This window comes from Montipora foliosa, unplaced genomic scaffold (assembly GCF_036669935.1).
Source record: "Montipora foliosa isolate CH-2021 unplaced genomic scaffold, ASM3666993v2 scaffold_419, whole genome shotgun sequence".
In the NCBI taxonomy this organism is placed as follows: Eukaryota; Metazoa; Cnidaria; class Anthozoa; order Scleractinia; family Acroporidae; genus Montipora; species Montipora foliosa.
Genome location: NW_027179722.1, coordinates 182,501 through 205,000, shown reverse-complemented (window position 1 = coordinate 205,000; position 22,500 = coordinate 182,501). Strand labels below are relative to the sequence as shown.

Genomic DNA, 22,500 nt, shown 5'->3' with positions numbered 1-22,500 from the left:
AAGCTAGTTTACAGGGTACATCTTTGATATCGGACAGTAAAGTTATGGTTTATTGACACCTGTCAAAACAAGGTATCACATGACCATATAGAGGCTCAAGTTTAGAGCTCATGGACATGAGTTGTTTTTTTTTTAAAGTTGACCGCTGACCCAGGTACTGGTTTCGATTGGATCGCAGGCTCAAGCCAGGTTTGCCTAAACGAAAATGAGGCTTAATTATCATGTGCTCTTTCTCTCTTGCTTTGTGAACTAAAGCTCTTCACAGTATGTGCTTGTCATGTTATGGTGGAAAACAGTTTGGAAAATATTTTTTCTTGCACTACAGTGTATTCACTGGCTTTAATCCAAAACAGGTTTGACATATATAATATAGCTGTGGTAGCTATGGGACAAAGAAAAAAGGTGACAAAATTTGAGAAATTAAAGCGAAGGAACCTCAAAAGAAGGCGAGGAAAGAGAAGATGAGAAGTTTCCCATGCAGAACACTGTAAAGCTGAGAGAAATAGAGCGAGAAACAAAACACTTACCGGTATTTACAACGGTTAGCTTTCAAGTACTGTTTTCCTTCTTAATACAGTCATGCTTCGCTGCCACACACATTTTGTGAAACGCTAAAAAAATGAAGATGGCCTGAAAACGTTTGCAATTCTGTGTTGACAGAGCTTCTGGCATACATGTATTTCAACAATCACACACCACGTCGCCATTTTTAAGCCTATAGCAGGTGTCATTGGTGAGTTTTCCTTGTGATCATTGTGTATTTCGTCAGACATATTATAACCGAACTCTCATCGCAGTATAAATTTATATTGGATTGCAGTCCATTTATCTGCAACTAATGCACTTGTAAGCAATGTTTGGAACAGTTTAGGTTCTTTTTGGCCAGATAAGACTTTTAAAAAGGTCTCATAAGCTCGAACTTGCGATTTTCGGCAAATTCTTCAACATCAATTGCGTTATAACAATTGTTTGAACAGTCTCCACTGGGAACTACAGTAAATTAAACCTTATTACTATGCAAATTCTGCTAAAAGAAATTGTACTGTATTGCCATCCAACATGGCTGCCTTGTCACATGGGTGAAAACCAAGAATTCATGATTACTGTGGAGGCTTTTTTCGATTTGTAGGCTTTTTATGTGAAATGGATGTCCAGCCGTGAGCTGCTTTGTTTGACTGTGGAATTGCAGTCAAGTAAGCGAATAAGCTGGGCTAGTAATTTTTGCTGTTGCAAGTTCTAAACTGAAGAGAGAAGGTGTAAAAATTATCAGTGAAAACCAGAAATGTTGTGAAAGAGATAACTGTGCATGTATAATTTCAGTTTTGTTGATTAAATTTGTTGGTTATTGTTTGCAAGCTTTGTTTGTTTACTGCTGTATACACTAATGACGATTAATTTTGTACTTCGTGCAGAAGCATAATAATATTATTTCCATGTATACACTACATTACTTTCTGGGGTTAGAAACAGGAGCTCTGCTTTTAGGCTTGGCTAAATCTATTTATTCAAAACTGAACTACGGATATCAGATTCCAGCATTTTCATTGGCTCATCGGACACAGGCTTTCAGTTCATATACCTGCTGTACTGTATGTAATATGGTGAAGGAACGTGTCAGCAATAAAGCAAGCTGAGAACATTTTTGCAGCTCTGAGCCATTTTGGACCGGAGTAGACTGAGGCAGAAATCGATGCATTAGTCGACAGTAGTACCCTCTGCTGGATATAAAATGATTATAACCAACTCCGTGCTATGTACCTTGTTGGTCATCTATCACTTTACATCCAGCGTGCCCTCATAGAATAATTGTTAAATATTGCTGTTGTATTGTTCCTTTCAGCTTCGATTTATTGTCATGAATGATTGTGCACCCAGTTTTACGTAAAGTATACGCAATGTAGGTTATATGATTCAGGCTTTCTTCGTAACATTAGAGACGCACACCTCCAGACCTTTTTTTGTTGCAGTTCTTTTTGGTAGCTCTTTGTTACATAACAAATTGCAACTGACCGCGATCAGTTGCTCAAGTTTAATATTGCGTACAAAAATGTTTAATAGATTATGACCTCCTAGAGGAGATAATGGAAGGTAATAAAAGTTACCTGCCAATTTTTTCTAAATTTATAGACATTTTTCTCCTGAGAGTGCCAGGGTTTTTTGTAGGGCTTTGATGATTGGGGTGCAGGGATGGCGCAGTGGTGAGAGCACTCGCCTCCTACCAATGTGGCCCGGGTTCGATTCCCGGACTCGGCGTCATGTGGGTTGAGTTTGTTGGTTCTCTGCTCTGCACTGAGAGGTTTTCTCCGGGCACTCCGGTCTCCCCTCTCCTTGAAAACCAACATTTGACTTGATTTACTTTCATTGTTCATTTTAGTTTATAGTGTCCCCAATTAGTGCTCCAGCGCTAGAATGACTAGACACTTAAATAAAGTTCCTTTCCTTTCCTTTTTTTTTTTTCCTTTATCCGAAGATGTTCCGAAGACATCCGTCTAGCCAGTACATCGATTGATGCCTTGAATACTTATAAGATAATACATAGCTTGTGGTTGCATGGAACCACAACCAAATTTGATACCACTACCGGAATGGGAAATAGTCCTACAACTTTGACCTTCTCGTTCCCAACCTACCTCGTCTCCAGTGACTTTTCCTACTGAAAATAAGAGAATTCAGAGAAAGTCGATCAGTCGCATGGGCTTTTATTTTCTCTCATTGATTTCACTTTCTTTAATAACTTAATATATTTTTCTCCAAAATATGTCGGTCAATGCTGTAATGACTCTAGCATTTCTACCGGGCACGAGAAATTGGAACATAGGCCTTCATGAGTAGGCGTGACATTGAAGTTTTCGATAGCCTAAGGCGTGACACTTGGCAGGTATAAATATATGGATTGAAGTTGAGAGAACTTTGCAGAATCCTTAAATAAGGAAGCTTCATAGATGTAATCACATTCTACTTACCATTTCTGTAAGCAGGTCTTTGTGTTTTCTTCATGGTCTTTCTGTTAGTGTTAAATTTGTTTGTCCTGCCTCAGTTAGCATTTTTTTAATAGGGGAACTATCTCTTAATCGCAGTTTAAGAATGCAAAAATGTTCACGAAACTGTAGAAACAGATGATGCCGACAGCAAAAATGAAGTTTTACTTTTGCCATTTGTCATAAACATCATGCTTAATTAAGGTCTATTTTCCCTTCCTCTTTCCTATTGCTTTTCATTTGGTTCACCTTACCATTGTACCAACCAATATATGGATGCCTTGGTGAATGTTTAAACTACCCTTAAGGGGGTGGCTCTTACTGAACTACCAAACCGTTCCTATAGACTTCTTCAAATAGTCATTTCTCGTGTCTCTTAAACTCTACAGTTATCCGTTTTCGCCAAGTACATGTATGTTCTATTTAAGCACGAGAGGAAATTTTCCGTGTTTATATGTACATAGCCTCATCTAAACACGAGGGGAAGTTGGGAGATGCAAGACAGTTATGCAAACCTTTGACTGCATCTCGGGTTTGCATAACTGTTTCTAATTCTCCCAACTCCCCCTCGTGTTTAGATGGGGCTATGTAAAGTTGGAAAAAAGCCCTTTATTGCTTTTATAAAATATTTCTCAAAGAAAATTTTACAAATGAAGAAAAATGCCGGGTTTTTCTTTTACTTCTAGTTTGAAACAGATTTTGTTGATACACGCCTATATTTCTGACCAGCCAATGAAAACGCACGTCTGACAACACAATTAACCAATCAAAATTCATGAGATGTCACAGCGGTGTTTACATCCTAATTATTTTATAATTAGCATTTCGTTGTCTGCTTCGACTTCCACATTTGGTAAACCACGTGAGCAAAAAGAAAATGCTCAAACACTCAGCAAGTTAACTATGTTTTTCACAAATTTTCAACGCAACGGTATGAAAAGATTCTAACACAAAATCTGTAGCATGGATTTTCAAAAAAAACGTTCTAAAAAAATTATGAGGTCAGAAGGCCCTCCTTTGACACACTTTTCAAAATAATCTGTGCCATTTTTTGTCCAAATAGAAATTCCATGCTACAGTTTACAAAAAATGACGGGACGGTTCCCATCAGGTGAAAAAAACTGCCTCCTCTTTTGTTTCCTGAGAGTTTTGACGTATTTTTCACCGTAACGCACGGCAGAGGACTGAATCTAGTTGCGCATGCGCTTTCAGATTGAAGTGATAAGGTAAAGGTAAAGTCACTTTATTTAACGTCGGTACTTCTTTCAGTTACGAAACTGGTATCAATGGAAGCTGATGGTGCGCTCTTTACCCCCCTTCTCTGCATGTCAGTGCTCTGTTTTTAATAGGTATGGTAAGGCTATATCTACACGGATCAGAGAAAAGTCGAAACAGACATTTGAGTCACCGAGGATCGAACCGGGGACCTCTTGCTCCGATATCCGTGTACTAACCAACAGAGCTACGCCTTCTCTTAAGTGATATCAGATTTCCATTGAAAAAGTTACTTTAAAGAACCATCCATGCAACCTTTTTGTAGGGCTCTTGACTAAAAAGATTTCTTTACAGCCATTGTCTTTCTGTAGTAAAGAGCCGCCCCCCTTAACGATTGTAGGTAATCCTCTCTTTCTCTCTCTCTCTCTCTCTCTGCTGTTTTTACTAGGAGACTCAGAGAGGAAAACAGGCGCCCGCTGTCAGTGGGAGTCTGTGCGGAGGTGAGAGGGTAATCCTAACCAATTTTGAAACAATTCAACTTGACTTGTTTTTGTGATAACAAATTAACAGTAATACTTTCTATCAACCTTCATTTCAATCAATGCAAGCCCTTCTACATTTCTGGGAGGACATACTAACGCACTCTACGGTTTTAAGCCTCTTATCCAATGAATATATGGGGAGGGAAAGATCTCGTTTGCGCGTTATATGTAGTTCATGCCGGAGTTATAGCGCAGTTGCCATTTAGATGCCCAAGATATATCAGATTGTAGGGCTTCAGTGTCCCTTGCTTTGTGTGATAGCTCTGTGTATTTTTTTGCCATCAGCAAACATTCTCAAAGTAGGGGAGATATTAGAGGATATATCATTAACGTAAATTAGAAACAAAAGTGGGCCCAAGATCGTGCCCTGTGAGACCCCCGACGTTACGCAAGACCAAGATGAGTAAGTTACTCGAAAAACAACTTGTTGCTTGCTGTCAGTCAAAAAGCATTTGAACCAACGGAGTAGTAGACCTCTGATCCCGTGGCTTTGTAATTTGCGCAACAGCCGTTCGTGAGGTAGGGAATCGAACGCTTTTGAGAAATATGAGAATATAACATCAGTAGGTCTTGATTTATTTTTGATAAAGCCCAGTAATCAAAACAACACTGCAACTGAGTTAGAGTTGGTCGTCCTTCAAGGAAACCAAATTGGTTTGAGTTAAAGACTTCTAGGGTCCGCCAGAAGTTTACTACTCGATCTTTGACAATTTTGTCGCTAACTTTATGATTACATGCGATGGAGGTGAGTGAAGTTTGACGTTAGTTTTCTCTGCAATCTCTTGTACCCTTCTTGTGGACAGGAACAATTTTAGCTATTTTCCAGGCGTACGGTACTTCTCCAGCTAGAAATGATCTATTTAAAAGTAAACGAAAGGACTCAGTGATTTCAATCGCGCATTCTTTTAATACTCGTGGCGGGAGGTGGTCAGGCCCCAGAGACTTGTAAGAATTTACGTTTCTCAAAAGGTGGGAAACCTCATTTGCGTTACAAAAGATAGTTGACAATTTAGAATCCACAACATCAGCATATGTAGGGCAATTTTCTCAACCTTCTAACATAAACACAGTTGAGAAATAGGAATTCATACTTTCTGTGATTTCCAACTCGTCAGTCAGGGTAACGTCATCCGCTTAAATTGTTCAGAAAATAAAATGGAACATTGCTAAGGTAGAACATGACATGCTTTTTTGCACTGTGCAATTACATTAGCAAACTCTAGTTGTTATGTAATATAATGCTCATGCGAGACATCCGGGACTTAATTCAAAGTTCAGTTGTTCTTCGAAAAAAGGCAAGGAACAACGTAAACGCTAGTATTAGGGAAGCCAGGACTAACTTCTTTAATGAGAGCATTAAGAAGCATAGTGGTAATCGTAAAGAAACTTGGAAGGTAATAAATAGTTCCCTGAGACGCAGTTGTAAAGTGACAGTTATAAATAAGCGCGTTTATGAGCGCAAAGATTTTATAGAAAAGCAAGATATAGCTGAGCAAATGAATAACCACTTTTGTTCCCTATAGGTAGTAAACTGGCATCTGGCATTCCAGACACTGCTTTTCAACCAGAGGACTTTTTAAATAGAACCGACTCAAATTTTTATTTTCGCCCTGTAAGTGAAGGGTATATTCACAGCCTGATCACTAAACTCAAACCCTCGGTAAGTTGCAGATTGGATAATACTCGTAGCAGACTTCTAAAGCTTTGTAGTCCACACATCTCAAATTCTATATGTGATATGATAAATCAAGTGTTGGAGACTGGAATATTTCCAGATGATTGGAAAAAGGCAAAAGTGTATCCTATTTTTAAGTCCGATGAAAGAAATATTCCAAACAACTGTAGTCCGATTTCTATTCAACCTGCCATATCAAAAATTATAGAAAGGGTCATGCATACTCAGCTGTTAGAGTATTTCCAAACAGGAAATCTTGTGACAGACTCTCAATCTGGATTTAGACCAAATCATTCAACCTGTACCGCTTTGATAAGTGCAGTAAACCTTAATTTGACTTACCAATATGGATGCTGGTAAACTTAATGGTAGTGTCTTTATAGATTTAAAGAAAGCCTTTGACACCGTAGACCATAACATCTTACTACGTAAACTTTCTTGTTACGGTGTGAATGGCAATGCTCTTCAGTTGCTTAAATCATATTTGATTGATAGAACACAAAGATCTTACGTAAATGGAGTCTTATCCACAGAACAATATGTATCATGTGGCATTCCCCAGGGTTCTATACTTGGGCCATTTTTGTTTATAATTTATGTAAACGATTCCCAAAATGTCTCCAACATACAACACCTTGTATGTTTGCCGATGGTACGTATATAACTATGGTTCATGAAGATATATCCACAATTGAATGTTCCTTAAATAGTGATTTAGCTGCAGTACATGATTGGCATAACAAAAACAATTAAGTTTCCATATCCCCCAAACCTAATTAAATGACTATTGGTTCTCGGCAAAACTTGACAAAATCTAAATTCATGAATTTAAAGATGGATAATTGGCCAATTGAACATAAACCTTCTACAAAGTTATTGGGGGTCATATTGATGAAATGCTAACCTGGCATGATCAGATCAAACATATTTCACCTTGAGTCTCGAATGGCTTGCGAATGTTGTATTCAATTTAGCTAGAAAACTAACTGACAATCAAGAGACTCTTAAGACAATTTACTATTCACTTGTACAACCTTATTTTGATTATTGTGATGTTGTATGGAGTGACTACTCCAAAACACGGGCTGACAAATTACAAAAGTTACAAAATAGAGCAGCACGGATTATTACAGTAACTAGGGCTGATTATTCTATTCGATCATCAGCAGTGCTAAATTCTCTAGAGTGGTCTAACTTAGAAGAAAGAGAGAAAAGGCACTTGTTAATTACGATGTTTGAAGTATTCAATAATAATTGTCCGACGTATCTTCATGACTATTTTCATAGAACCTCAGAAGTCCACAATTATAACTTGAGGGCTTCGAACTATGAGTTCCAATTACCGCTACCTAAAACGAATTTTCTTCAACGTTCTTTCTCTTATCGAGGTGCAATGGCTTGGAACCAAGTGCCAAATCAAATACGTGAGACAAGGGATCTTGCAAGCTTTAAACGTGTGGTATCCTAGAACACATTTTACATCGCTAGGGCACAGTTTTACGTGGCTTGTTTCGTATTATTATATAGTAAATTATGATTGTTACTAATTATTACTATTGTTTAAATTGCCTTGACATTAAATAATATTTAGCGCTAAGTTATACCTAGTTTATTAGTCGTTTTAAAATTTATATCTTGTAATTCTTGTAATTTTTATCACTTGTATCTTGTAATTCTTACACGGCATGTCTGAAAACCAGCTTGCTGAGCCATTTACCGTGTTTTAAATAAATTTGATTGATTAATTGATTGATGCCCGTGGGGCTTGGGGGGGTGGGGCTCGAAGGGGCGGGGATGCTTGTCAGAAATTTAGAATTAAACCTCTAAAGGAGACCAATCTGGGCAAGGCCCAATTTTTTTGTGACCCCTAAAAGAGACCATATTTAAAACGTATTTAATGTATATTTTTACATTTCTTCGTGTGCAACCCTAAACAAGACCGTAACTGCTATATGTGATGGCGTTTTGCCAAGAACACCCTAAATGAGACCAAAATCCGAAATTTACACCCCTAACCGAGATAAGCATCCCTGCCCCTTTCATATGCAGGTCCACTGTCCCGGACTTCAACTGGTGTCCAACATATAGTTCGTGGTTTCTTAAGCGATATTTTCAGCCGTAGAATGCTCAGACTGTTAAAAAAAAAAAGTGGGGTAATTCAAAGTATTTGCTAAAGGCATCACACAAGCAGGCTGTGAAGACCTTATTTAAAGCATTCTCAAGCACATGTCACCAGCAAAGTGTCTATTTGTTCCCAGTGAAGAAAATGCAAACTTGTCACAATTTATGATCCCGCCACCGTTCAAGATGGATACGACTGGTGATTTGTTGAAAAGTTATGAATGACTGTCAGCGCAATCTCACAGACCCATAGCCGAGGATTAGACATGACTTGTAAAATTTAGGAGTGATATATTTATGCCACTGCAGTCTTCCAGTTACGCAGTCGATGATTATGCATGACTAGATAAAGTGAAACAGATACAAGTGGCTGCCACTGCAGTTCAACAGTAACACAATGGAGGATTAGAATACATTCTGAATGGATCATCTTGAAGCGAGAGGGTCACAAATAACTGCCACCACGGTTCTGCAGTCCCGGGCAATTATTAGCCATGGTTTACAGTGTTTCAAACTCTTAACTTATTGGTAGCTATTAAAAATATGCTTTTATATCAACCAAATGAGCTCTAAAATTTAATCTCTAAAGTGAGTGCTTTGGCTTAAAAACCAAACTTTGTACACTGTAGGCACCTGGTATTATTGCAGAATCCCAAACCCCTTAACTGAGGACTTGCCATTTAAAATATGCCCTTATCACATAAATGACTAACTGCATGAGTGCGGGTCGGACTGCAGTGCAAACAAGTGGACTATTTTGGGTAACACCATTACATGTAATAATTCAAATTAGATGACTGTAAGGCTACAGTAATGCAGTAGCAGACCACTGGTTATTGTAGACTCACCTTTGAATTCTTGGATTTTTCTCTATTCAAGCTTATAGAGGATACAGTCAACTCTCTCTTAACGGACACCTCCATAGGACGGACAACGGACACTTTGAGATCGTCAACGGACACTTCCGAGGTCCTGAATGTCACCGCAAATTACGATTTAGGGAATTAAAATTCTTGTACGTGACTCTTTTTAACACCAGACGTTTAATTGACAGCTCTTTTCTTGTCGCCGGAATACATACAGTACAAGTTAAAATTAAATCAGTCGTTGTCCCATTCAAAAAATAACTTGAAGGTGACAACCGAATTGTATTGTAATCTAAAATAGGTAGGTTTCGTTCAAGTAAATAACTGAAAACAAACGTTAAACAGACGGGTATTCACTGTGCACAGGTTCAGCATTATTATCTCAAAATTCCTGGGGTCATGTTACGCCGATTCTCTATAAGCCGGACACCTCTCTAAGACGGACAGCTGAGGCTGGTCCCGATGGTGTCCGTCTTAGAGAGAGTTGACTGTATTACACGGCTGCGTGGGAAGACGAATTTTATCCTCGATTGCTGATAGTAACTGTATCAAAGCTTTCCTGTTTCAGTTTTTTATTTTCAATTTACCAATCACATTTGCTTTAACGATGACGTGTGTTAAGTAAGTTGGTCTTCCAGACATATGCATCAGTAGCACGCTTAGGTTCTCACTTTTGTGATCATAGTTTTATTATTAACAGATTCAGTTTGTTTATCCTTGGTTATTTAGAGTAGAAGCGGGAACCGATGTGTAAGTTCGGCCTTTGTTGTTATTTTTGCCTTCTAGTTTACAAAAGGTTAGTTTTTGGTTTACCTTTCTCCGATTCGCGAGCTGCTCAAGATTAGCGTGTGACAACGCCCTCCCTGTTTTGTTACAGCAGTTGTTTTTGTAGATATTTAAAACGTTTTACTATCCCTTCGTCAGTGTTATTTTAGGTTTGTTGTAGAACATATTTAACGAAACTTACAGTTTTCTCTAGTTGCATGATATTAATCCACGTTTTCATGTCAGGTGCTTGCAGTGGCACTCCCACGAACGTTGCCAAATTGTACCTTACAATCTCAAGTTACTCAAACTGTTACTTAAATTGTATAGTTTGTTAATCGTGTATTTTCCATGTTTGTCTTTTGTCGCATTTGGTAGAGTTTTACACAGACTTAGTAGGAACGTAACTACGATTGGATTCCATACTATTTATTGGTTGATTCTTGATTTTCTCGTCTTTGTATTCCAGCATCTCTTAGTAATTAGTTTATTCACCGCATTGCATTTCAGTTTACGTTCGATTATCGTGAAGTAAATCATCGTCAATCACAACTGGTTTCCGTGATACCTGACTTTAATCGATTAGTAAATCAATTCCCTTACGCTAAGTTCTCGCCACAACAGTTGTTTGTCACGTGACAGTTTGGCCTATCAACGGTCGCTGTGAGCCAGCTGCCTCAGTATCTCACACTCGTGAGAGGTACTGTCAGTACGAGAAGATATCGTATCCTTAAGTGGTCATGTAATGTTCTGTTCATTATATAGATATTGATGAGATGTCCAGATTAAAGACAACTTATTTTATTCATTTTCGAAATGGTGAAAAAGTTGTCACCAACCTCTAAAACGCACATGTTGTGTACCATGAAACAAATCATGATCATGCCAAATTGTGCAAAAAAATGTTAATGTAGTAGAGACGAATTATATTACAGCACAAGAGTATCTTACAATTAACAATGAAGGGGAAGCTCGCGTTTTATTGGATAATCGTGTTCGTTATCATGACGACACCCATATCCTCACATGTGAAAGATTAAAATGATGTGTTCACTGCGCGCGGTCAATATATGACTTTTTTGTAAGAAGGAAAATCCTAGCATGTCATCAGAATCTGTATAATGAAATGGATTATCCAATAATACATTAGAGTAAATGTGTATGTTGACGTTTGAGCAACTTCACGTATATTTTAAAGGACGTGGTCTGAAAAGGTATAAAGACAGTTTATAAATCTAACTTCAGTGAGAAAATTCCTCACTTTTCATTGCTGTCCTTGGCTCGAAGTCTTTCTATCATTCCCGAACAGGGTGCAAGCACTGGGACACACAACATCAACTTCAAATTCCCGACTTCTTTGTTTTAGTAATAGACTTTCCCGGCCTCTGGCAAGACAAAGTGTTAAATACCCAGGGGGGAGGGATGTTAAGCCCTAGGTTTAGCTGGCAAATAAATTCTAGATATTCTGAGAGTACGAGGCCTTCAGTCTTGTATTACAAGCCTGCAGCCGTGAAGTTAATTTCTGTAAACATGAGCAATCCATCCTCTGCCATTGTTTTGAAATTGTTATTCTTGTGGCACTAGTATGTGTAGTTGGATCTGAAGTCCCAAATAAAACTTGGAAAAGCTATGCTTTTCAAATCAGTGTGTCTCCATTGCATTTGGCCCAGATTAAAATCCAGCCAAAGGACTCAGTTGTGGCCCACTTCAAAACCTTGTGTACGTTCACCCTATAAAAACTACCACGAAATCTGCTTAATGTCGCGCATTCCTAACCTTCCTCCATGTTCCTTCTACACCTTTGACTCTACCCTGCCTTCGCGTTCCCTGTAGTGTACGTTTCAGAGTGGAAGTAAGTATGACAGCTGGTTTTCCATTCAGCCCCTTGGTGTTGAGAGTGCATGTACACTGCAGGCACTGAATCTTGCTGCCAACGGTACTTCTGTGCACTGGGTTGGTTCTTACCTCTTCTCCCACTTCACCTAATCACATGGCTCGTCTTAAAAACAGAATTTTAAAATCGCCATCCCTATTTGAACTATAGATGGGTAGGCTAATCTGTTGAGTAGTTTTGATGCTGACTAATCTTCGTTTTATTTTTTTACATTTACATCAGGAACAAAACACTGACCCCTGCCTCACTGAAATTCTGTTTCCTTGTACACTGATGATGGAAGATGTCTGAAAAGCAAGGTCAGAGGTCACTAAAGGGTGTGTTCAGGGACTGTGCTTTGGAAATATACCGGGGGAAGAAAAAGAAACCTGAACACTCTGGTAAATTTTATTCTAGTTACTGGTGCATTATGGGCAAGATATTTTGATGACAATCATAGTTTTACAAAATAACATGATTTTGCTTTTAAAAAATGAACAAGCACACTTTTCAAGTGTGAGATGTAACCTTTCTACCTGAGAGAAAATCATTTTGCAATTCACTGTCAAGGAGCAATTTTGCATGTTTTGGATTAGGATTGTTTCAGCCTGACAGGGGATTATCTTGTTTGTCTTCTAATAGATCCTGGTCAGGCAGAAGCCAGCTGTGCTGGTGTTGCTTCAGCACCTGCAGGAACAAGCACACACATTGACCAGGAACAAGGTATTATTGATACTTGTAATCACTGCAAGGAGTTGTCTGAAATTCAAATGTTGGATGGGAGTCTCTTTCAAGCACAGGACTGAGTGTCATTTTCTAGCTAACAAAAATTCAAAGACTTTGTAGTGGTTGTAAGAATCGGGCCAAATCTTCTCTATCCACATCCATCAGCAGTTTATAATTTGCTTAACATGTGAGGTATTTTAATTTATTACGAGAAGTAATTTGAGTTACCATTGGTGCTTAAATATGTTGGTATGTAGTACATGTATATCAGAATTTGATACCCATGAAGGATGGCTGCACAGGACATCTGCACTGAAACAGAACCATCCATGAGTTGAGAAGCAGCAAATGGCAAAGTTGTGTTTCGACAATGTACGAGACATCGATGCTACACAAGTAGCCACATGTACATGAGCAGTAACAGCTTGAACTATACCCTTAACCCGAACTTTTCCTGAGGCCTAAATGTTCAATTCTCTTTAACCATCCACATTCTGTCCTTATTAATGCATACCTCCTTGCACATGCGCAATTCACCTTTGTATCAAAGATGCATTGTTATGCAAATGAAATTGTGATCGAATATAACCATGTGCAGAGCCAGGTCAAGCCTCTTCTTTCTTTGTGCTATTGCTTAAGGTAAGCCCACGTTTCTATTCTTGCTTCATTTGATCCTTACAAGCAAGGGTTTTGCCTTATATCTTGTGTCTCGTCAAGTCTATTCATACATCAAAGAGAAGGTGCTGGCAATGGTGAAAGCATTGAACCAGCCAACTCTGCTCTGTTCAGCAAAGACGCTTTGCTGTTACTCTATCATCATCTTGGAATTAGCAGCATATCTAAGGAAATTAATAAATTGACCAAATTTGTTGAATTTTCATTGATTTCCGACTCGAGACCTGAGCCAAAACGTGCTCTCCTGCGGCTCGTGCACGTTTAGACACTTTTAAAATGTCACTCGTGCCCGTAAATCACGAAATGCAAGGGCAAGTTCATACCATTTCCTATACAAATTGTATATTTTTTGGACTGACTGGAAGCGAAAATGATCACTGGATTTATAGAATGAAGGGGGTAGTTTGTAAAGAAACTGTAATGCTGCGTCGGTGGGGAAGTAGTATACAAAAATCTGGTTTTATCAACGGAGTTGATAATGTAAAATGGCCGCCGTACAGAGATTGTAAAAGCCGACGTTTCGAGCGTTAGCCCATCGTCAGAGCAAATCGAGGAATTATGGGTTACGTGTAGTTTTTATAGTAGAGTAGGAGCTACGCTATTGGTGGTAACATCGCAACGTGAAAAATTGGAATATATTAGTTAAATGAAAAGCGTTCCTTAATACCGTGAGGATCAAGGGTGCCGATTTAAAAGATGAATTTTTGTTCCGTCGTACCTAGATGTAGGGAAAGGTGGCAGATAGCCATGTGTTTTTTGGAGTGGTTAGGGAGATTAAGATGACGAGCGACTGGCTTAGATGCATCCTTGTCATTCCTCTCAACATCGCGGAGGTGTTCGGGGAATCGGTGGCCTAGTCGTCTACCTGTCTCGCCAATGTATAATTTATTGCATAACGTACAGGTTATGCAATAAATGACATTTGCGGAGGTACATGTGAAACGATCGGTAATCTTAACACATCGCTTTGGTACCGATATCTTGCTAGTGTTAAGAATGAAAAGACAAGTGCGCACATTTGAAAGTGCCGGGTTGCTCGTTAGTTTTGAGCGCGCTTCTAACTAAAAAGTTGGCTACGTTTTTGTCGCGTTTGAATGAAATAAGTGGAGGTTGCGAAAAGATTCTACCAGTCTCGGGATCATTTTGGAGTAATTTGAAGTTATTAAGAGTGATACTTTTGACTGCCTGATTATGAGGATGGAAAGTGAGGGTGAATGGAATTCTGTCATTCTTATCTTTTTGTGACGTTTGTAGTGCTGACTGTCGATTAAATTGTTGGCCGTGATGATGGCCTGCTTTGACCACAGAGACAGGATAGCCACGTTTTTCGAAGAACTGGCACATCTCCTCTGATCTGCTGGAAAAAGCGGAGTCATCACTACATAGACGTCGATGTCTAAGAAATTGAGAATAAGGAATTGAGTTCTTGACATGTGATGGATGTGACGATGGGCACAAGAATGGGGCCTACAATGCTATGCCAAGTTTTGTGATATTGTCACTTGACCCTTACCGTTTATAACTCCAGAGTGTTGTTGTTAAATGAGCGAAGGAATTTTAGCTCTGACCAGAAGGTCTTTGAGGGACTTGTCCTTGCTGTAGGCGACAATTGGCGGTTCAGAAAATAATTATTTGACCGAGTCTATTGCTCCCAGTTCGTTTGGAGTGGTCATAGAGTTCTGATAAGAACTGTTTGGTTAGTTTTGGTTTCGGAAACTTAGGTGGCTTCCTTCGTCAGTTGGTGTTTGCTGTTGCTCGAGTGGTTGCGGGGCGGGAGTTTGACCAAAATTACTTCAGAGTGCTCTTTATATAGGTCTGGAATGACGCGCAACAAAGAATAGACCAATGGGAAGTCAAGGATTTCGATCCGTTCTTTTGTTTGCAAGACATTAGGCGCCAAGTCAACACGTGTGATTATCATTTTGTAGTTAGCAGTTTTCGCTTGCAAAAAAATACGTAAGTCACGGATTTCGAGTAAAAGACTTCGCTTAGGTTTGAGAAATAAATCCAGGTTGCGTTCCTTTGTTAACCTGTCGAGCCATTATGGCCAGGGTTCGCGAAAGCGCAGCTTTTATACACTGACTGAGACTGGTTCTGGATAATCTGACCAAACAGAAGTAAGGAAGATTGAAGTTTGGAATTTTCGATCCGTTACGCATGGTTACCGTGTCTTCTATTGTTTGCGTAGAAAATAATGGCTGGTTGTATGCAAATCAAGGATCGAAAAATAACTTTGAGTCTGTTTGGTAAGCAATTGTCAGAACACTGAAAAATTATCAGCAAACTTAAATGTCAACAATGTTGTGACTAGTTATGAACATGGGGGTTCAATAAAGCGTGATAGTGGAGTCTGGTTCATACGGTGGCAGTGTAAAGTTTTAAGACTGACACTGTGTGGGGACTTCGAAGGGTAGAGTTGTTTTTTTTGTATGTGCTTTCGTCCACTATTACGTTTCTCGCCGTTAAGGCCTGGCTAAACGGGTTCACTGAACATGTTAGTGTAACATCATCCAACATTGTTGAATGGAACATGTTGCACTCGTTTTGCCACCATGTTTTACGATGTTGGAACTTGTTGAAATAAAGTTTGATTTCCATCAAACATCGTCTTCAACATCATCCAACGTTTCTTTTGTTCTAAGGTGTGTTTCTTTTGTTCTAAGGTGTGAGCAATAGTGTTGCATTTGTTCGGCCATCACATTTAACAGTGTTGCACGCGCGCTTGCGCTATCAGTATCCATGGAGATGTCAGTCAAGTCACTTCAAGCTACGTGGTGAACGAGCAAAGTCTTGAATGTCTGAGCGACGAAAGCTTAAGCAATCTCTCCTCAGATAGATAGCCCTTCTTGTGTTTAAAGCTCTCAGGGGCATGGTGCCAATGTATCTGCAGGAGCTTTTTCAAGTCAAGACCTCGGAACGCTACTCCCTACGCAGTGATGCCCTGGGTCTTCTCAAGGTTCCTCACACCTGCATGGTGCAAGACCTTTGGAGACAGGGCATTGCTGTTGCAGTTCCTAGATTCTGGAACACCCGTCCTCTAGCTATCACAGAGAGTGACTCTATTGATAACTTTAAAAGGAATTTGAAAGCGCCAACATGGCGAGAGTTTGTTTTCTAAGGATTCTGGGTAGGTTTTGGTTCCAGACCCTTGAGTCCGAAATTCTGGATCCAACATGTTGCATTCTTTTGGTCACCTCTTTCGACAGCGTCCAACAATGTTGGATCCGTTTGGCCAGGCCTGTATGGGTTAATGAGAAGATACTGGAAATACTCCCACACAGAGACACCAGTTTAATTCGAAATTTAAAAAGCTTGGCCCGATTTTATAATGACTGAAAAAAAAATAATGCCTCCATGGAATAAGGAATCCCGGATTTGAGCTGTACGCACGGGCGTACGTGCGTACATGGACGCTACGCCCCTGTGAATCTCCCATATTTCACTATCAATTATAAGTACAGTCGACCTTAACACAACTAAGGTGCAAGTCTATTCTCAAGTATTTAACGCTGGGAGAATAACGGCATTTTTTTTTAAATTAATGACTTTCTCTCTTGCAGATGCTTATGGGCCACCGGCTGACTTCATCGACGATATTCGACGACTGTACCAGAAACGCGAAGGGTGGCTCAAGCCATTTCCGTGGAACGAAGAGTTATTCCATCTTGACAACATTTTTACCAGGCTTAAAATGGTCAGCAGGAAAAAAGAACGTGGGGTAAAGACTGACTCCATTGTCAACATGTTGGAAATCTTCAAACCACATGAGGAATGTTCACAACCCAGAAAGGTTTTGATTGAAGGACAGCCAGGCATGGGAAAGACAACCTATTGTAACAAGGTTGCTTACGACTGGGCCAAGAACTGTAAAGCTGAAGATTCGTTTCCTGATGTCCAAGTGTTGCTGTTGTTGAAATGTAGAGACATTAACTCTGACTTATGGGAGGCTATCGATGACCAGCTTTTACCACGAGACATGAAGAAGGAACAAAAGGAGAAGTTTTTCAAGTTCGTTCAGAACTATCAGTCAAAGGTTTTGTTGGTGCTTGACGGATTGGATGAGTTACCAACCCATTATTTACCGGTCTATAAAGAAATCATTCAAGAGAGAATGTTTCCAAAATGTTACTTAGTGGTTACAGCTCGCCACGAAGCTGGGATGAAACTACGGGAATGCTGTGACACCCTGCTAGAGGTCGAAGGATTTACCGCAGATGCTGCTCAAGGTTTTATCCGAAGATATTTCAAAGCCGAGGAGCATCTGGCGAAAAAGCTCTTGGACAAGCTGGGCACAGACGCAATCATGAGCGAACTAACTGCAAATCCATTAAATACAGCCCTTCTTTGCCTCCTCTGTGAGGACTTCCAAGGAGATTTGCCGAAAGGTAGAACTCTGCTTTACCACGAAATAGTGCAGTGTGTGTTGAGAAGGTATAGGAAAAAGAAAGAATTACCAAAAACGGACGAAGACCTAACACAATTATACCACGCTGAATTAAAGCATCTTGGTTCTATAGCGTTGAATGGCTTGCTCAACGATGAGATGTATTTCGACGACAGTGTATTCCGAAATGGTACCAGCAACTTAATACCTGAATTGGGATTTCTGTCGGCTCATCCTGGACGCAGCAAACGAAGGCCGAGCTGGTGCTATGGGTTTTCACACAAGAGCTTTCAGGAGTTCTTTGCTGCATTTTATCTCAGTTGCAAGCTTGTCGATGAGGAAATTAGTCCTGATGGCTTAGTTGCTGACACAAGATATTTTAAGGAGTTTCAACAAGTGCTCATGTTTACCTGTGGTATCTTGGCTCAACGGTACGAGGCAAAAGCCATGGCACTTGTGGAAAGTATAGCAAGTCAAATCAACCAATTAAATGAAGAGAGGGAAGGTGGTGGCTATTTATACACTGCACTGAATTGTATTAAGGAATGTGAAAAAGAACAGGGTACCTTTGGAAACGAATTAGCGCGTTCTCTTGGTTCACTTCTTAAAATTCAGCATATTTCGTTGGACCAGTGGTGGAAAAGTGACAGCAGCGTTTCTATACTGGCTCACGCAATGGCAACAAACTCAACGGTGACAAAGCTGCATTTGTTTCTCACTGGAAACGGTGACTCAGATGCTGCTGCACTGGCTAAAGCAGTGGAAATCAATTCAACGCTGACAGAGTTGCATTGGTCTGGCTATACAATCGGTGACTCAGTTGCTGCTGCACTGGCTAAAGCAGTGGAAATCAATTCAACGCTGACAACCTTGAGTTTGTCTTTCGTTGACGTCTGTGCCTCAGTTGCTGCTGCACTTGCTAAAGCATTGGAAATCAATTCAACGCTGACAACCTTGAATTTGTCTTTCACTGGAATCGGTGAGTCAGGTGCTGCTGCACTGGCTAAAGCAGTGGAAATCAATTCAACGCTGACAACCTTGAATTTGTCTTTCATTGGAGTCGGTGAGTCAGGTGCTGCTGCACTTGCTAAAGCATTGGAAATCAATTCAACGCTGACAACCTTGAATTTGTCTTTCACTGGAATCGGTGAGTCAGGTGCTGCTGCACTGGCTAAAGCAGTGGAAATCAATTCAACGCTGACAACCTTGAATTTGTCTTTCACTGGAATCGGTGACTCAAGTGCTCCTGCACTGGCTAAAGCAGTGGAAATCAATTCAACGCTGACAAAGTTGCATTTGTCTGGCTGTACAGTCACTGACGTAGGTGCTGCTGCACTGGCGAAAGCAGTGGAAATCAATTCAACGCTGACAGAGTTGCACTTGTCTGGCGGTACAATCGGTGACTCAAGTGCTGTTGCACTGGCTAAAGCAGTGGAAATCAATTCAACGCTGACAACCTTGAGTTTGTCTCTCGATGAAATCGGTGACTCAGGTGCAGCTGCACTGGCTAAAGGAGTGGAAATCAATTCAACGCTGACAACGTTGAATTTGCCTTCAAATAGAATCGGTGCCGCAGGTGCTGCTACACTGGCTAAAGCAGTGGAAATCAATTCAACGCTGACAAAGTTGTATCTGCGTGAGAATAACATCGGTGACTCAGGTGCTGCTGCACTCGCTAAAGCAGTGGAAATCAATTCAACGCTGACAACCTTGAATTTGTCTTGCAATGAAATCGGTGACTCAGGTGCTGCTGCACTGGCTAAAGCAGTGGAAATCAATTCAACGCTGACAAAGTTGTATCTGCATGAGAATAACATCGGTGACTCAGGTGCTGCTGCACTCGCTAAAGCAGTGGAAATCAATTCAACGCTGACAACCTTGGATTTGTCTTGCAATGAAATCGGTGACTCAGGTGCTGCTGCACTGGCTAAAGCAGTGGAAATCAATTCAACGCTGACAAAGTTGTATCTGCATGTGAATAACATCGGTGAGTCAGGTGGTGCTGCAATGGCTAAAGCACTGGAAATCAATTCAACGCTGACAACCTTGAATTTTTCTTTTAGCCCTTTCACTGCCGAGGGCTTCCCCATTGACGAGTAAAATCGTCTGGTGTTAAGTGTCAATTTTCCTTTTTAGGCGGTGAAAGGGTTAATGGAATCGGTGACTCAGGTGCTGTTGCACTGGCTAAAGCAGTGGAAATCAATTCAACGCTGACAAAGTCGCATTTGTCTGGCTGTACAATCGGTGACTCAGGTGCTGCTGTACTGGCTAAAGCAGTGGAAATCAATTCAATGCTGACAACCTTGAGTTTGTCTTTCAATGAAAGATCTGAGAGGGCCCTTTCGCCTAGTTCAACATATTTCATACTTATCGTATTTACCATGTCAAAACGTTTTGAAATTAAGAGGTCGAGACAGCAGAAAGCAAATCGTTATCCCTTGGAGTTAATCGTTGGACCAAAGGTCAGAGCCCAAAAGAATTGTTACAATATATTACAATTACTAGCATCCTTTGAACGAGATTAATATGCCAAATTAATATGCCAAATCAACTAGTCCAGTGTCGTACCCAATTTAAATCTTGCGTGGTTAACATTCTTTCTGTATTGTATTCGCATTATAATATGGCATTCATATATAAATGATATGGAAATGCCTGCAATAAAACGTTTTATTTTCAAAGGGTTTGAATTTTTAATGAACATCCTTTTAAAATTTGTACAGCAAACGCCAAGCGATAGTTTTAATTGAAATGAATATGCGCCATTATGTGAGGTATACTTTGTAACATTTACTTTTGTGTGCATTCAAGGAAGTTCAAACGGAAGTCTTAAGGGAATGAAAAATCTGCGCTTGGATGTAGGCACAGTGCTAACCCTTGTTGCGACGCCGTGCCACATTAACTTTCTAGCTTCCTTTTTTTTTTGTTTCTTGGTTGTTTCTTGGAGTCACACGATCGCTTATCACTTTCACTCTCCTCTCCCTTTAAACTGGTCGTGAGTTTCGTACACGGACGCATATACCCACCAACACACTGGATCACTTACTTTTGAAAATTACTTCCGCCCAGTTCATCAAATCTTTGTTCTCCAACAGCAGTCCTTCTCAGGACTCTACACACCCAGACGAGGTTTCTTTATCATGTTGTTTCATTTTTCAATCAGATGAAGTGTCATTTTTCTTGAAATTATTTGAGTGCCATTTAACAATTGTGGGGCAAAGAAAACAAGACAATGCTATAACACCAGATTAGGTGTAGGAAATTTAAGAGACGAATACAATGAACATGATGGCAATGTGTACAAAACGCCGCTTTAAAATATAAATCTGTTCTTGTTGATGCTTGCCACATCGTTCATATTGTGCAATATGGCTGATGAATCCTATATAACTGAATGTGTACGAAAGCTCTAAAGATGAGATGAAGACGTACAGGGCACTGGGTTCCATGCGCTATTGATGCGTAAGAGTGATGAGATCATGACACAAAACTTTTTCTAACAACAACCATCCATTTATTTGCCAAATTAGAAAACGTTTGATACAACAGAGTAAATTAACTTGATCAGGCAAAAAACCACTCAGAATAGTTATAAACTAAAGGAGCTGAGTAGTTTCAATAAATTATTGCTTGCATTTTCTGGGTTGCAACACACACACAACTAATAGAATAGACAAGAGGATAAATAATGAAATAAATAAATCTAACTAATCTAAGGGAAATATATTTATAGGAAAAAAACAATCAAACAAAAAGAAAAAAAAACCAAAAACTGGTACCAGATAGTAGTATGGTACTTATCAATTCTTGAGTTTGAACAGTAATAAGCTAAGAATAAATTGACAATACCAAGCTAGCGTTAAACATAGGTATATAAGAATTTTTCCATCATTGCGTGTCTAAATAAATGCAAAGGACGACTTTTTACATCTTCATCCAGATTATTCCAACCAGAAGGACCAGAGAAATGTAAATTAAATTTACCGTAATTACTTCTAACATGATCTATATAATAAGTTGATTTTGATGCTAGCCTAGTATTATTATTGTGTTTAGATGATATAGGTGAAAAGAAGTTGTCAAACGCCTTAGGTAGTAAACGATGATGATACTGAAACATGAAAGGGGCAGTATGAATAGTCACAAGATCCATTAATTTGATTAATCCTAGCTGTGAAAACGGAGGGCAAGAGTGAGCATCTCGATTACAAAATGTTATTATTCGTACTGCCTTTTTCTGCAAAACTACTACAGGTTTAAGAGTTGTGGCATAAGTGTTTCCCCAGGCAATCAAACCATAAGTCCGGAAAGGATACACTAACGAATGACATAACTGATTGCGAATATCAATAGTAACAAAATGTCTAAGCTTAGATAGAATGCCAATGCCCCTTGAAATTTTTTTTACCAACTTCATGTGTATGTTTTTTCTAATTTACCTAGGTCTTATCATTGATTCTAATTTAAAAATTAGAATCAATGATAAGACCTAGGTATTTGACATATGCAGTTTGCTCCACAGGCCTGCCTGAAATTTTAAGCAAATTGGTTGAGGATTTCTTTGTGGAGGGCAAAAGATTACAGAATTTGTTTTATCAATATTTAAAGATTACCTATTTAACTGGAGCCTTTGATTAACTTTATCTAGTTCTTCATTTAATTTCAACTCAAGGGGAGGTA

General features: G+C 39.5%; 1 protein-coding gene across 3 annotated transcripts in view; it reads left to right on the top strand.

Moving 5' to 3' along the window:
* LOC137988437 (NLR family CARD domain-containing protein 3-like) overlaps nt 1-20,496 on the top strand; it is a 22,118-nt gene extending 1,622 nt beyond the window's left edge. For 2 of the 3 annotated variants that reach the window (XM_068834419.1, XM_068834421.1), the window contains exons 3-5: nt 12,279-12,436; nt 12,678-12,758; nt 16,997-20,476. In XM_068834419.1, coding sequence (XP_068690520.1) covers nt 12,340-12,436; nt 12,678-12,758; nt 16,997-19,920 — 3,102 coding nt within the window. In that variant the 5' untranslated portion in view covers nt 12,279-12,339 and the 3' untranslated portion in view covers nt 19,921-20,476. Of the gene's footprint in view, nt 1-4,641; nt 4,694-12,278; nt 12,437-12,677; nt 12,759-16,996 lie in introns of all 3 variants that reach the window. The other variant, XM_068834420.1, reaches the window with a different exon arrangement.
* Nucleotides 20,497-22,500: the final 2,004 nt, after the last annotated feature.